Source organism: Barbatula barbatula, assembly GCF_947034865.1.
Source record: "Barbatula barbatula genome assembly, chromosome: 13".
NCBI lineage: Eukaryota > Metazoa > Chordata > Actinopteri > Cypriniformes > Nemacheilidae > Barbatula > Barbatula barbatula.
In genome coordinates this window covers 1,061,452-1,075,706 of record NC_136776.1, presented here as the reverse complement: position 1 = coordinate 1,075,706, position 14,255 = coordinate 1,061,452, and the positions used below count along the sequence as shown (strand labels likewise).

The window sequence follows — 14,255 nt, the reverse complement described above, 5'->3', positions numbered from 1 at the left end:
GAATAGAGAAAGAAAATGAGCGGGAGTCAGAAGATGCGCCGCAGGAAACCGAAGAGGAGGGAAGGAGATGGCAAAAAAGAGGTGATGAGGGTGAACACCAGACAGGAAAAAAAAAAAGGAAATATGATGACAATTATCTGAGTCTGGGCTTCACTTGGATCGGCGATACAGATTGTTTGAGACTATGCACTTTGTTACTTAATTATGTTGTGGATCGTGTGTAGGCAAATTTTATTGTCGCACTTGAAAAGTTTCAGATTGATCCTCGTTTTTATTTAGCCTAGGCCTATTTTATCTATTTCGGAGCCTATTCTCTTTAATGTTGTGGATTGTTTGTAACTTCATTGCAATGTAATTCAAGGTACCGTCGTTCTAATTTCCATAACAGTTGTGTTATGATGATGATGATGCTAGCTCCACGGTCATTTAATAGGCCTGGCCTATTGCTGCAATGTTTCTTTTACGCGGCTGAAAATAACCGTGCTTTCTGTTACTGAGCCTGTGTCTGTCACTTGTCCTCTTAAAAGTGGAAGCTTGTGCGTAGCTTTGTTGTATTATATTGAAATTTTGTTGATGTTATTGTCATGCGTGTTTTGTTTTTTTGCGCATGATTAAACATGAGTCTTTATATGGCGATAAAACAAATCTTTGTTGCGTTTTTTTTTTAAGTGGGGATTGGGGGTGCGCCAACCCTGTTGGGACATAGAAGGGGGTGCGCAGGAAAAAAAGTTTGGAAACCGCTGAAATAAGCTATACGATGAAATTTCCAGGAAGGTCCGAGGGGTCCCGTATTCTAGATTCTGGCCCGTCGGGCGGCCCCCGACAACATACCGAGAGCACATCGCCCTAGAGCAGCGGTCGGGAACCTGTGGCTCGCGAGCCATATATGGCTCTTCCGGTGACGGCATATGGCTCCCAGACAATTTTGAGTTGAAAAAAAAATCAGTTTGAAAATGATTTTACAATACTTATGATATTTCTTAATAATACTGTGTCATTTTAAAGTAAACAGAAATTAGTTTTGAAAATAAATTTCGCGGGTCACAGGTCGGGGGACCAATCGCTCGCGAGCATCTCCGGGTCATTGTAAAGGTGAAGAAATCAATTTGATCAGATAGCCAACTAGTTTATCCGCTTCAACCCTTGTAACGGAAAAGATGGCGAAAAGAAAAAAGGACGATGATTACCGTGCATTCCAGGCTGCGTGGACAGAGGAATTTGCATTTGTGGACAGAGCAGGATCTGCGGTATGTCTAATATGCAATGATAAAATTGCATCGATGAAACGGTCAAATATAAAGCGGCACTTCGATACGCACCATGCTTCATTTGCATCGAAATATCCAGCGGGGGACAGCAGGAAAAGGGCATGCGAGGAGCTACAGCGGAGAGTGCAGACGAGTCAGCAGCAACTACGCGTGTGGACCAGGCAAGGTGACGGGAATTCCGCTAGCTTTGCGGGTGCTTTGGCAATAGTAAGGAATGGAAAGCCATTCACAGATGGCGAGTATGCCAAAACATTCATGCTTAATGTGGCCAATGAACTGTTTGATGACTTCCCAAATAAAGACAAAATAATCAAACGGATAAAAGACATGCCCCTGTCAGCAAGAACTGTGCATGATCGTAGCATCATGATGGCAAATCAAGTTGAGGAAACACAAATTAAGGACATAAACGCCGGGACATACTTTTCTCTCGCGTTAGATGAGTCAACAGACGTTAGCCATCTATCTCAGTGCAGTATAATTGCCCGGTATGCTGCAGGTGACACACTGCGTGAGGAAAGCTTAGCTGTTTTGCCAATGAAAGGGACAACAAGAGGAGAGGATTTATTCACGACTTTCATGGAGTTTACTAAAGAAAAAAAACTACCGATGGATAAACTTATTTCTGTATGTACTGATGGTGCACCCTGTATGTTGGGTAAGAACAAAGGATTTGTAGCGCTTCTCCGTGAACATGAAAAGAGAGCCATCCTAAGTTTTCATTGCATCCTGCACCAGGAGGCGCTTTGCGCTCAGACGTGTGGCCAGGAGCTTGGTGAGGTGATGTCGCTGGTCATTCGAGTGGTCAACTTTATTGTTTCCCGCGCTTTAAATGATCGCCAGTTTAAAGCTCTGCTAGAAGAAGTTGGGAATCATTATCCCGGTCTGCTTTTACACAGCAACGTGCGTTGGTTGTCAAGGGGGAAGGTGCTCAGCCGTTTTGCAGCTTGCCTGAGTGAAATCCGGACTTTTCTAGAAATGAAAGGCGTCAAGCATCCTGAGCTAGACAACACTGACTGGCTCCTGCAGTTTCACTATCTCGTGGACATAACTGGCCATCTGAACCAGCTCAATGTGAAAATGCAAGGTATTGGAAACACAATCTCATCCCTTCAACAAGCAGTGTTTGCATTTGAAAGCAAGCTGGAAGTCTTTCTCAGGGATATTGAAACAGGTCGTCTTCTGCACTTTGAAAGACTGCAACAATTTAGAGATGCATGCTTAGCAACTGACTCCACTCAACATCTGGATCTCAAGAAGCTAGCTGGCTTTACATCCAATCTACTGCAGTCATTCAAAGCACGTTTTGGAGAATTTCGTGCGCGCACTGGTCTTTTCAAGTTCATCACTCATCCACATGAGTGTGCAGTGGACAAAATCGACCTGACATGCATCCCCGGGGTCTCGATCAGAGACTTTGAGCTGGAAGTTGCTGACCTGAAGGCATCAGACATGTGGATGAGTAAGTTCAAGTCACTTAATGTAGAGTTGGAAAGTCTTGCAAGACAGCGAGCAGAGCTGGCGAGGGAACACAGGTGGACAGAAATGAAAAATCTTCAACCTGAAGACCAGCTGATTCTCAAAACTTGGAACGAGCTTCCTGTGACATACCACACAATGCAGCGTGTGAGTATTGCCGTATTGACCATGTTTGGCTCTACATATGCATGTGAGCAGTCATTCTCGCATATGAGGAACATTAAGACCAACCTACGCTCACGTTTAACTGATGGAAGCCTCAACGCCTGCATGAAGCTCAACCTCACCACGTATGAACCAGACTACAAGGTCATCAGCAAAACCATGCAGCACCAAAAGTCGCATTAAAAGTAAGACATATTAAATGTATTATACGTTAAAAGAACTATATGGCTCTCAATGAAATATATTTAGAAATATTTGTCCTTCATGGCTCTCCCAGTCAAAAAGGTTCCCGACCCCTGCCCTAGAGGATTAGGGAATATTTTTTGCACCCAATCACAAGATTAAGCACACAGCCTCGTCTCTCATATATATGCCTGAACAGCATTGTGAAGGTTTAGTGTTGGGAGAGGTCGATTTTTCACGAAGGTCTAAGAACTTTGGACCTTTGGGGGATAAATGGGGGGCTTCTAGACAAAAATAATCCAAAATGTCCAGACCCTTCGGCCTATCGTTTCCCAACGGGAGGGCGTCCACCTACAATCTATGCCATTGCATTTTCGTGGACGACTCTCCCTATTTTGACCAAACAAAGTACCAAAGTCGCCCGGCTTCTCTGGACGATCGGTGGATGCGTGATGCATGCACGTGTGGTTATTTAAGTGCGTGCATGCATCACAGTCTCTTATAGACTCTTATAGCATGATGCATATGCGTAGAGGTCTGCTCTACGCATGGCACATGCAGTGACGCATGCGGCGCATGCAAGCGTTACGGCCTGCTCTACGCATGACACATGCAGTGACACATGCAGCACGCGCATGCGTTGCGGTCTGCTCTATGCGCGACCCATCAAGTGACACATACGGCGCATGCACTCGTCACGCCGTGGTCTACGCATGCCGCATGCAGTGACGCATGCGGCGCGCGCATGCGTTGCGGTCGGCTCTATGCGCGACACATTCAGTGGCACATGCTCTAGATTCTGGCCCGTCGGGTGGCCCCCGACGACTTACCGAAAGCTCATTGCTTCAGAGTAAACGGAAATGTTTTATACACCCAATCCCAAAATGAACCACACAGCCTTTGCCTTACATACCCCTCGACAGCCTTGTTAATTTCAGGAGTGGGGGAGGGGGGATTTTTCAGGAAAGGTGTAGAGCTTTAGACCTTTGGGGGATACCTCGGGGGCTTCTCGAGAACACAAATCTTGAACTTCAAGATCCTTCGGCCTTTCATTTCCCTAAGGAAGGCCTTCCACCTGTCACCTATCCAATGCGTTTTTGATAGGGGGTTCTTGGACAGGCCACCCCGATTAGACCTTTGAGGACAAACCGAGCGTTCTACAAGTTGTTGCTAACATATGTGTGTCTAATGAAGTGAACTGACTGAATAATGTGGTTGTTGATGCATTTACATGAATATAAAGGCAAATTTTTCCTAATAAGTTGGTTGTCCACCAACTGAATACACGTGGCTCATACATATAAACTGCTCGAGGAACTTTCCCGCAAGGCCTCCGGAGGGTCCGACGGGCCCAAAACATCACAGGCACTTGCGTCCCGGTCCCCCGAGAGACATACCGAAAAGGCAAAAGTGCTGGTCCACCAGAACTATTTTATAACCTTTTTAACGTAAATTAAAAACCCCATTGATTTCAATGGCAGACACTGTTTTAGTCCAAACTGAACATTTTACGAGTTGTTTCCTAACCTTTGTTTGTGTGTGGGTGTGTTTGTGTGTGTCTAAAAGAGTGTTCACGCTGAACAGTGTTGTTTCTGACACCTGGAAATCGATATATACACTTTAAATATTGTTAAAAAGCATGCTGTCCACCAACCTACTACACGTGGTCCACTCATATAAACTGCACGTGGACAGTGATTGCATTTTCTAATTAGAACAGACTACAAAATGGATCACATCATTTTCTGGTGTGTTTGCATTGATATTGTTGCTTTTTAACGATGCCACAGGCTTACGTATTCGTAAAATGATGATTTTGACCTAATATCTGGTATCTGCTACGTTGAACACGATGCTGTCCACCTGCAGTTTATCGAATGGGCCAGGAGTAAATGGTTGGTGGACGTTGCACAGAGTGGCCGTTTTAAACGTGTAAATATGATTTTTTTGTTTTAAAAACCACACAGCTGGATTGCCACGCCCCCTCGGAGAAACATATGTCAGTCCCGGGTGTCAGAACGCGGGTTCTGGTAAAAGTAGTTGGGAAGCGGACGAATAGTGGTTTGGTGGTAGGGGGCGTGGCCTCGGAAGGGTCTGCGGGTCGAAGGTCAAATCGACACCCAAAGTTGATCAGTGGACGAATAGTTGTTTCGTGGACCCTGGCACCGGTGGGCAGTAACCTGGCACCCGCCTCCCATGCAAACAAATGAGTCGTGGTACTCGTATGATGTTGGAGGACAAGCGGGGAAGCCCAAGTACATGGGATAAACCTGTGAGGTGCGCGTATGCTGTTCGTGGACAGGGGGCTGGGGGCTCCTCGAGGGGTGCCATGGCGCGAGGGTGCCCCTAGTGGTGTCCTCACACCCCCTATCCGGGGGCAGCAGAAATAGAACTGGCCTTACCCCAGGGTAATCTGAAATCACCCACTTCCCTTTAGATAACAGGCTCGTGTCAGGCTTTTTCACACTACGATCCATCCCCACACTATGCGTCAAATGGCAGGTTATTTTAATGGACGTTTTTCCACAAACCCCCTATTTGTACTTCCTGAGAGAAGCGCACATTTACGACAGACCTGAGAGAACTTTACTGACGGAGCCGAAGGAAAAGCACATTAACGACGGACCTGAGAGAACTTTACTGACGGAGCCGAAGGAAAAGCACATTAACGACGGACCTGAGAGAACTTTACTGACGGAGCCGAAGGAAAAGCACATTAACGACGGACCTGAGAGAACTTTACTGACGGAGCCGAAGGAAAAGCACATTAACGACGGACCTGAGAGAACTTTACTGACGGAGCCGAAGGAAAAGCACATTAACGACGGACCTGAGAGAACTTTACTGACGGAGCCGAAGGAAAAGCACATTAACGACGGACCTGAGAGAACTTTACTGACGGAGCCGAAGGAAAAGCACATTAACGACGGACCTGAGAGAACTTTACTGACGGAGCCGAAGGAATAGCACATTAACGACGGACCTGAGAGAACTTTACTGACGGAGCCGAAGGAAAAGCACATTAACGACGGACCTGAGAGAACTTTACTGACGGAGCCGAAGGAAAAGCACATTAACGACGGACCTGAGAGAACTTTACTGACGGAGCCGAAGGAAAAGCACATTAACGACGGACCTGAGAGAACTTTACTGACGGAGCCGAAGGAATAGCACATTAACGACGGACCTGAGAGAACTTTACTGACGGAGCCGAAGGAAAAGCACATTAACGACGGACCTGAGAGAACTTTACTGACGGAGCCGAAGGAAAAGCACATTAACAACGGACCTGAGAGAACTTTACTGACGGAGCCGAAGGAAAAGCACATTAACGACGGACCTGAGAGAACTTTACTGACGGAGCCGAAGGAATAGCACATTAACGACGGACCTGAGAGAACTTTACTGACGGAGCCGAAGGAAAAGCACATTAACGACGGACCTGAGAGAACTTTACTGACGGAGCCGAAGGAAAAGCACATTAACGACGGACCTGAGAGAACTTTACTGACGGAGCCGAAGGAATAGCACATTAACGACGGACCTGAGAGAACTTTACTGACGGAGCCGAAGGAAAAGCACATTAACGACGGACCTGAGAGAACTTTACTGACGGAGCCGAAGGAATAGCACATTAACGACGGACCTGAGAGAACTTTACTGACGGAGCCGAAGGAAAAGCACATTAACGACGGACCTGAGAGAACTTTACTGACGGAGCCGAAGGAATAGCACATTAACGACGGACCTGAGAGAACAGCACATTTTCCAAAGAAGATTGTATTCCCAACAAAAGCAATGTAAAGTAATATTGCTACTTTGTGTTAAGCATTTCGTGAAAAATGTATTTCTGTAAGGTTTGCAACCACCATACTGCCAGTTTAAAAACATTTTTTACCATGCAAAAAGTCATAGAAACCTAGCGAATTACAGATTTTCATGTGGCATTAAACATTGTCCTGGGAATTTCAGAAAATTTTCTACATTGAAGTCTCACATGTACAGAAATCTCACACCTGGTCTGTCACAGAAACCAAACGTTTCAGTGTAGTGGTAACCACAAATGCATTGTTCAAGGGTGTGATTATGTGGCTGATAATGTTTCCTCGTTGTGTATTCATTTAAGAGTACATATACGGAATGGTAAAAAAGTTACTTGTCCTTTTGAGGGATGTACAAAATATTTTAGAGTGAGGTCATCCTTTGCCACACACATATCTACAGGCAGTCACTTGTAGCACAGCCACATACACCACAAGATACTGACGTGATTGATGAAGTTCCAGACATCCAAGTCCATGGTGACAATGTGGGCCCATATCTTAATAGTCATGGAATGAATCAAGATTTGAGCCCTGACACATTTGTTAAGGATCTGGCATTGTTTTATTTAAAATGACAGGCAAAACTGCTTTTGCCACCCACTACAATACAGTGCATTGTGGAGGAATTTCAGGAGCTCCATTGCAGTGGAATGAAGCAAGTACTTAAAAAAGTGGAGGAGAAGCTGGCAGGTCTAAACATTACCAATGATAAAATACAGAAAATAGTTAAGGACCTTGAAAACGAGGATCTATTAACTGTTGGCAATGGTGTTTTGAGATATGACATTTTGAATATGTTGCACCTGCTCAGATATACATAGGGACAGATACCAGTGGTAAGGAACGCTTTTGTCAGTATGTGCCTCTTAAGGATACACTTGCTGCCTTATTTAGGCAGTCCACTATTAAAAACCATTATGCAGAGTCTAAACTCCATGTACACAGTGATATGGTTTTAAACTATGTTAATGATGGCAAAATACTTTAAACAAAATGCAATTTTACAGGAATCGGCTTCTCTGTCAATTATATTGTATCTAGATGCCTTTGAGGTGGTAAACCCCCTAGGATCCGGAAAAAAGAAGCACAAAATTATGGCCATGTACATGACACTGGGGGAAATATTACCACATAATAGATCCACTGTTGACCCAGCACAACATGTTTTGCTGTGCAGAGAGCAGGCTTTTAAGTCTTTTGGTCAGAATAAGGTCTTTTCACACCTTATTGCTGACCTAAATGACTTAGAGGTGTGGGAATTAAGATCAATATATGGATCGATATAAAAATGGATGATTGATGTTGTTTAAATCAGATGTATTTTCCTGCATGACATGATTGTGAACAAAAGCTTGAATCTGAGAGTTCTACAGTTGCTAGATGTTGCCAGAGATCTGAATGTGGTCAGTAAGTGGGGGGTTGCATGTTCTGCTTATGTGTGTGTGTAACAAGAAGCATCTTCTTTTTGGGGAAGGAATGTGCACACTGAAGGATCTTATTGTGGTATTAAACGTGCCTTTACATTTAATATGCTTTATGATTTCATTATAGATTACTAACTGTGCATATGTTGAAAATATAACCAAGTATGTGAGTTGAATTTAGCGCTGATACTGTGGGGCTTTTTTCACAGGAAATGGGTATGTATGTGTGTGTGTAAAGATTAGATTACACGGGGAGCCCCATGGAATGTGGTGGATTGGGGGGCCTCCTATTTAATTTGTTACAGATGGATGGTGGTTTGAAAAACAAGGCAGTGAGCTGATTGGCTGGAATGCAGACAAAGGGAAGACGATCTGATTGGACCCCGCCATGGAGAACAGACCCGACGAAAAATACATAAATAGCTATAAAGCTGTTTCTGGTGGTCGATTCTTTGTGAGACTTTTTTGTGTCTGAGAATCCACCGAAACAGCTGTTTGTTTGAGACTTCTGATCAATAAATATCAATGATTTTAAATTTTTTAATCAATGGTACGGATATACTTCAAACTCAACACATAAATTTGGAATATCCAATCTGCAGAAGTTTGATTTAAACAGGTCTCTGCTCACCTTATTTTATTCTGTCGACAGCGTGTTGAAGTCAAAAGTTGTCTCGTCCCAATTTTCGGTCACTCTCCGAGTTTTACAATTCTCTTTAGATGCCTTTTTCTCCAATCGCGTCCGGGGTCACCATCTGATGAACATTAAAACAATGTTCTGCGCATTCAAAAATTGGAGAGAGGCCAGTTCAGAAAACGTTGAAATTTATTGATCAGAAGTCTCAAACAAACAGCTGTTTCGGTGGATTCTCAGACTCAAAAACGTCTTACAAAGAAATCGACCACCAGAAACAGCTTTACAGCTATTTATGTATTTCTCGTCGGGTCTGTTCTCCATGCAACCCCCCACTTACTGACCACATTCAGATCTCTGGCAACATCTAGCAACTGTAGAACTCTCAGCTTCAAGCTTTTGTTCACAATCATGTCATGTAGGAAAATACATCTGATTTAAACAACATCAATCATCCATTTTTATATCGATCCATATATTGATCTTAATTCCCACAGAGGATTCAGGTTTTCAGCTTGAGGATGGAAGCCACCTTAAGGCATCACTGATTGCCATATGTGGTGATAATCTTGGTTCCCACTCAGTTGGTGGATTCACAGAAAATTTCAGCAGTAGCAAACACTTTTGTAGGTACTGCTTGATTGACAGAGAGACATTTGTTAAATCACCACTTGTATTTGGCCCACCACGTACACCTGCAAATTATAATGACACTGTTCAACAACTAACACCTGAACAGACTTTACTAGATGGTATCAAGTTTAATTCATGTTTCAACACCCTGAAGTCTTTTCATGTCTGCAAAGGTCTTCCTCTATGTCATGGGCATGACCTTTTTGAGGGAGTAGTGGTGAATGATTTGGCTCTTTATATTAAACATCTGGTAAATGCTGAAAAACATTTCACCTACTTGCAGATAAATAATGCCATCTCACAGACAAAACTTCTAGGTAGAAAACCATGTGAGATCAAGGAAAATGCTACAAAAGTCAGTGGTTCAGCTGCACAAAACTGGTGTCTCTTACGACTGTTACCAGTTTATGTTGGTAGGTGGATCAAAAATCCTATTGACAATGAGGTTTGGCAGTTGTGCCTTAAACTCAAAGAAATTGCAGAATTCATCTGTGCTTCAAAAATTCATCAGAATGAGGTTGCCTATCTGAAAGTTTTGCTAGAGGAATATTTGTATTTACGAAACTGTATGTTCCCTGACCACCCCCTTAAACCAAAACACCACTATTTGCTCCATTATCCTGACCTTATCCTTAAATTTGGGCCACTGATACGCCTGTGGACACTAAGGTTTTAGAGCAAACACTCGTATTTCAAGGAGTGTGCCAGAAAACTTCACAATTTTGTACACTTAAGTAAAACTCTGGCATAAAGACACCAGCTTATTCAATCATACCTAGGCTGCAGTCATCTATTCCCTCCTACCGTTCAGGTTACAGGTGAAGCAAACGAAATTGATGAAGAGGCATACAACAGGGAAATACAGATGTTGTTAAAGACAGCTCATATTGATAAAATCAAAACCTCAGAGGTTTCAGCAGTGACTTACAAAGGGACCAAGTACACCAAAGGCCTTGATGTTGTTTTAAAGCACACTGGCGATACATTAGTCTTTGGAAAAATGTCCCTAATACTTGCTGATGAGAAACAGGTTTACTTTGTTGTTATGATACATTACTCAGTTCTGTTAGTTGATCTTGGAGTTTACTACCTATGCAAGGCAAGTAATGAGTATGCATATATTAATGCAGATAGGTTGCAAGACTATTATCCACTGCCAGTGTACAACATCTTGGACCTCCCAAGTGTTTGCTTACATCACTCAGTGTGTTGTTCTTTTTAGGTATGGATGTCGAATGCATTCAGGAAATTCAGAGAGTGCTTCCTGAATTGGACCATGAGAAGTTGATGGTCATTGTAGAACACCTGTCATCAGCGGTTGGAGTCACAAAGAAAGAGGACCTTGCATTTATTGAGAAGGATGACTTCCAGAATCATTTAACAGCAATACAGTGCCGTAAAGTCATCCAAGCCTTTTAACAAAGAGGTTAGCAAAAATGTATGTAAGCAATGTCAATGTTAATAGATATTTTATGAGGAATCTCTCTCAATAAGACTTAATTTTTAGATTTTTTATGGTCTGGGCTAATATTTACAGTGTTTTCGTGAGCTACAGAATTAATATGGTCTTTAAAATGATATTGTAAAGTTGCTTTAAGCACTGTTGAAAGAAAAAACTTGTTAAATCTGCCTTTATGGTTTTCTCATATGTAAACTGTAATATTGTAAATAAGTTAGATTTGTAAATATCTGTTAATGTATTTCTTCTTTTTAAGAGAATTGACTGCTAGAGGGGACACTGATGTCAGGTATATACCGAATGAACAGTCATTGCCAGTGTCAGACAGTGTCTTTACCTTGAATATGGAACTGACTGATGGAAATGCCCACCAAACATCTTCTCGTACACAATCCCCAAATCCTGGATTATCTTTAAGTAAAACACAGAACTCATGGATACATCAATTTGATGAAGTACTTTCTTGAAAAAGAAGACTCCATCTTCATTTTGGCAGATGTAAGTAGGCTTATATTCTTATTTTTATTAGCTCAACAAATTAACATTTCAAGAATTTTAGGCAGTATTTTAAACATGTTTTAAACACTGTGTTTTAAAGCCAACTGCAACAAAGCATTTCATTGAGACAGACATGCGTCTGCCAGCCACTCTGATTATGCTTGGTAAGTGAGCACTTCCCTGTGACTTTGAGAAAGGTTTGTGTTTTCCATTTGGGTTATACTTAAAGGTGTGTAATATGTACATTGTTTTCAGGGAACACATTTCTCTCTGCAAAAAAGTGGATGGTGAGCCTTGACGGAAAAGTGGCGTATGTCTTGGAGGATCACCTGGGTTTTGCAGACGCCTTGTCGATCTTCTTTGCAACCTTCTATGTTTTCAACATAAAATATCAGGAGCCAGCTTGTGCTACATTGGAACTAATTCAACGGTAAGTGCCTCTCTTTGTTTCTCCAAATCAGGCAAAGTTGGTCCTGGAATGCCACTGTCCATCAAATTATAGGTCTAACCCTAATTAGATTAGGGTTGGAGCTCAAATCTGAAGGACAGCAGCACTCCAGGACCTACATTGTTTGTTCCTGCTACACATCTAACTTTTACAGGAGAAGCTCTTTGGATAATAAATATGTTTCTATAGTTTACACATCTCCATGTCATCTTGGCTGTATATGTCAGTCAAACAGTGTGTAAGTGATTGTTTACCCAAAAATGAAAGTTCTGTCATCATTTACTAATCCTCTTGTCAGTGCAAACCTGTATGACTTTGTTTCTTCTACAGAACACAAAAGAAGATATTTTGAAGAACGTTGTATTGGTTTTGTGTTCATACAATAGAAATGAATGGGTGTCGCTGCTGTTCAGTTACCAACATTCTTCAAAATATCTTCTTTTGTGTTCCGTAGAAGAATGGAAGTCATGCAGGTCTGAAATGACAAGAGAGTTAGTAAATATGTAAAATGTATGGATGCTTATTACTTATTTTCCTATTTTTCCATTATTTCCCTGTTAATGTAAGATTTCTAGTGAGGATAAATCCAGAGGATGGAACAAAGTGCACCGCAAAGACCGGAGTGAGTCGAAAGACTGGCGAAATTGTGAAGAGAAAAACAACAGCGATAAACACCAGGGTATCATCCTTCCTTCACCACCTCACGGAATTTGAGTGGAAGAACTTTGATTAGGTGAGACACTAATTAATGGTCAATAGGATATTTACAGTATACAGATAGAAATTCCCAATAAACTGGAAACTAAGTATAACTAATGGATTCTAACTGACTTGAAATAAATCTCACCATCACATAGGTTACAGTGTTGTTTGTGTTGAAATTAAAAAACAAATTAAATGTGTAAATAATGTTGTTATTGGGGAGTATGTTATTGCGATAGTGAAATGTATTATGTACTGACAGTTTTTTGGGGGTGCAAATAATTTATTTCGATGCCCTACAGGAATACCAAAGGATTTTCATGATCATTGTCCTGCAGGACTCTTATAGGACCAGGAGTCCAAAGGAAACCTACAGGATTTCGTTAGAAATGTAATGTATCCTGTAATATGCATGTATCCTGTATTTTTATGTTGTTTATTTATATGAAATTTCTTCTCATTTGATGCTATTAAGTGGTGTTTGTTCCAGTTAATGGTGAATTCCATTTAGTTCTGTTTGTTTCCATTTAGTTCTGTTTGTATTCCGGAAACAATTCTATGAAATAATTTATTTTCTTTACATTTCATATTGTAAATTTATGTTGAATTCCATTTTAAATCAGTTCTGTATGCAGTTCAATACAAATCGCACAATATTTTATTTTACATTTGATTAAATTGTTTGAATGACAGAGGAGTTCATGCATTGGTGCAAATAACATGAATTTTTTATGTACATTTGTGTTTTAAGCATTTGGAATGTTTAAATTAATTTAAATAAAGAACACTTTCAATATTGTATTGGGAGTTATTGTCAGTATATTGGTAAAGTAAATTTTATATAAATAATATAAAATCTAATTTATATTTATTAAAACATAAACCAATGAATATGATTACAGTAGTGTACTGTTAATCTAGGTTTTTACAGTACCTGGACTGTATTATATAGTTACAGTAGCGTTTAATTACTGTAAAAGTGACATACAGTTATGGTAGTGTAAGTCTCAATTACAGTAACTTACTGGCAACAGTGTTGCCAGTAAGTTACTGTATAAACCCTTTAAAATGTCTAACAGTGTACTTCAGTACATTTATTCTCAATCACAGCAGATTTGCCATCAATTTCAAGCCCACCAAGTGGATCTGGACTTCCTCTAGACACGCTATGAGAACATTTATTCTATTCTCATGACATGTGTTGAAAATGCTGTTTACAGTGACATGGATGACATACTCCAGAGCATTCAAAAGGTGTTATATCTCTTAGAATTGAGAAATCAGCCAACACATGGTTTTAGGCCTGCCATGTTAAGGTCTGGAGATAGAGGACGTCCTTCCTGGGACATTTCCCACGGACAGTTAGAATACCTATTGGAGTTCAGTTTTACTGTCAGTGAAATATCACGCTTGTTCGGTTTGAGTTACAGAACAATAAGGAGAAGAATGACAGAATTTGGATTGTCTATATGAATGCATTACAGTGGCATAACAGACGATGACCTCAGACAAGTGGTGTCCAATTTTATTGCACAGTC

General features: G+C 41.4%; 1 protein-coding gene across 1 annotated transcript; it reads left to right on the top strand.

Moving 5' to 3' along the window:
- Nucleotides 1–1,157: 1,157 nt before the first annotated feature.
- LOC306902450 (protein FAM200C-like) lies at nt 1,158–3,095 on the top strand (the record flags this gene model as incomplete). Its single annotated transcript, XM_079471013.1, has 1 exon — nt 1,158–3,095. One exon carries the CDS (start codon nt 1,158–1,160, stop codon nt 3,093–3,095), a length of 1,938 nt encoding a protein of 645 aa, XP_079327139.1.
- Nucleotides 3,096–14,255: the final 11,160 nt, after the last annotated feature.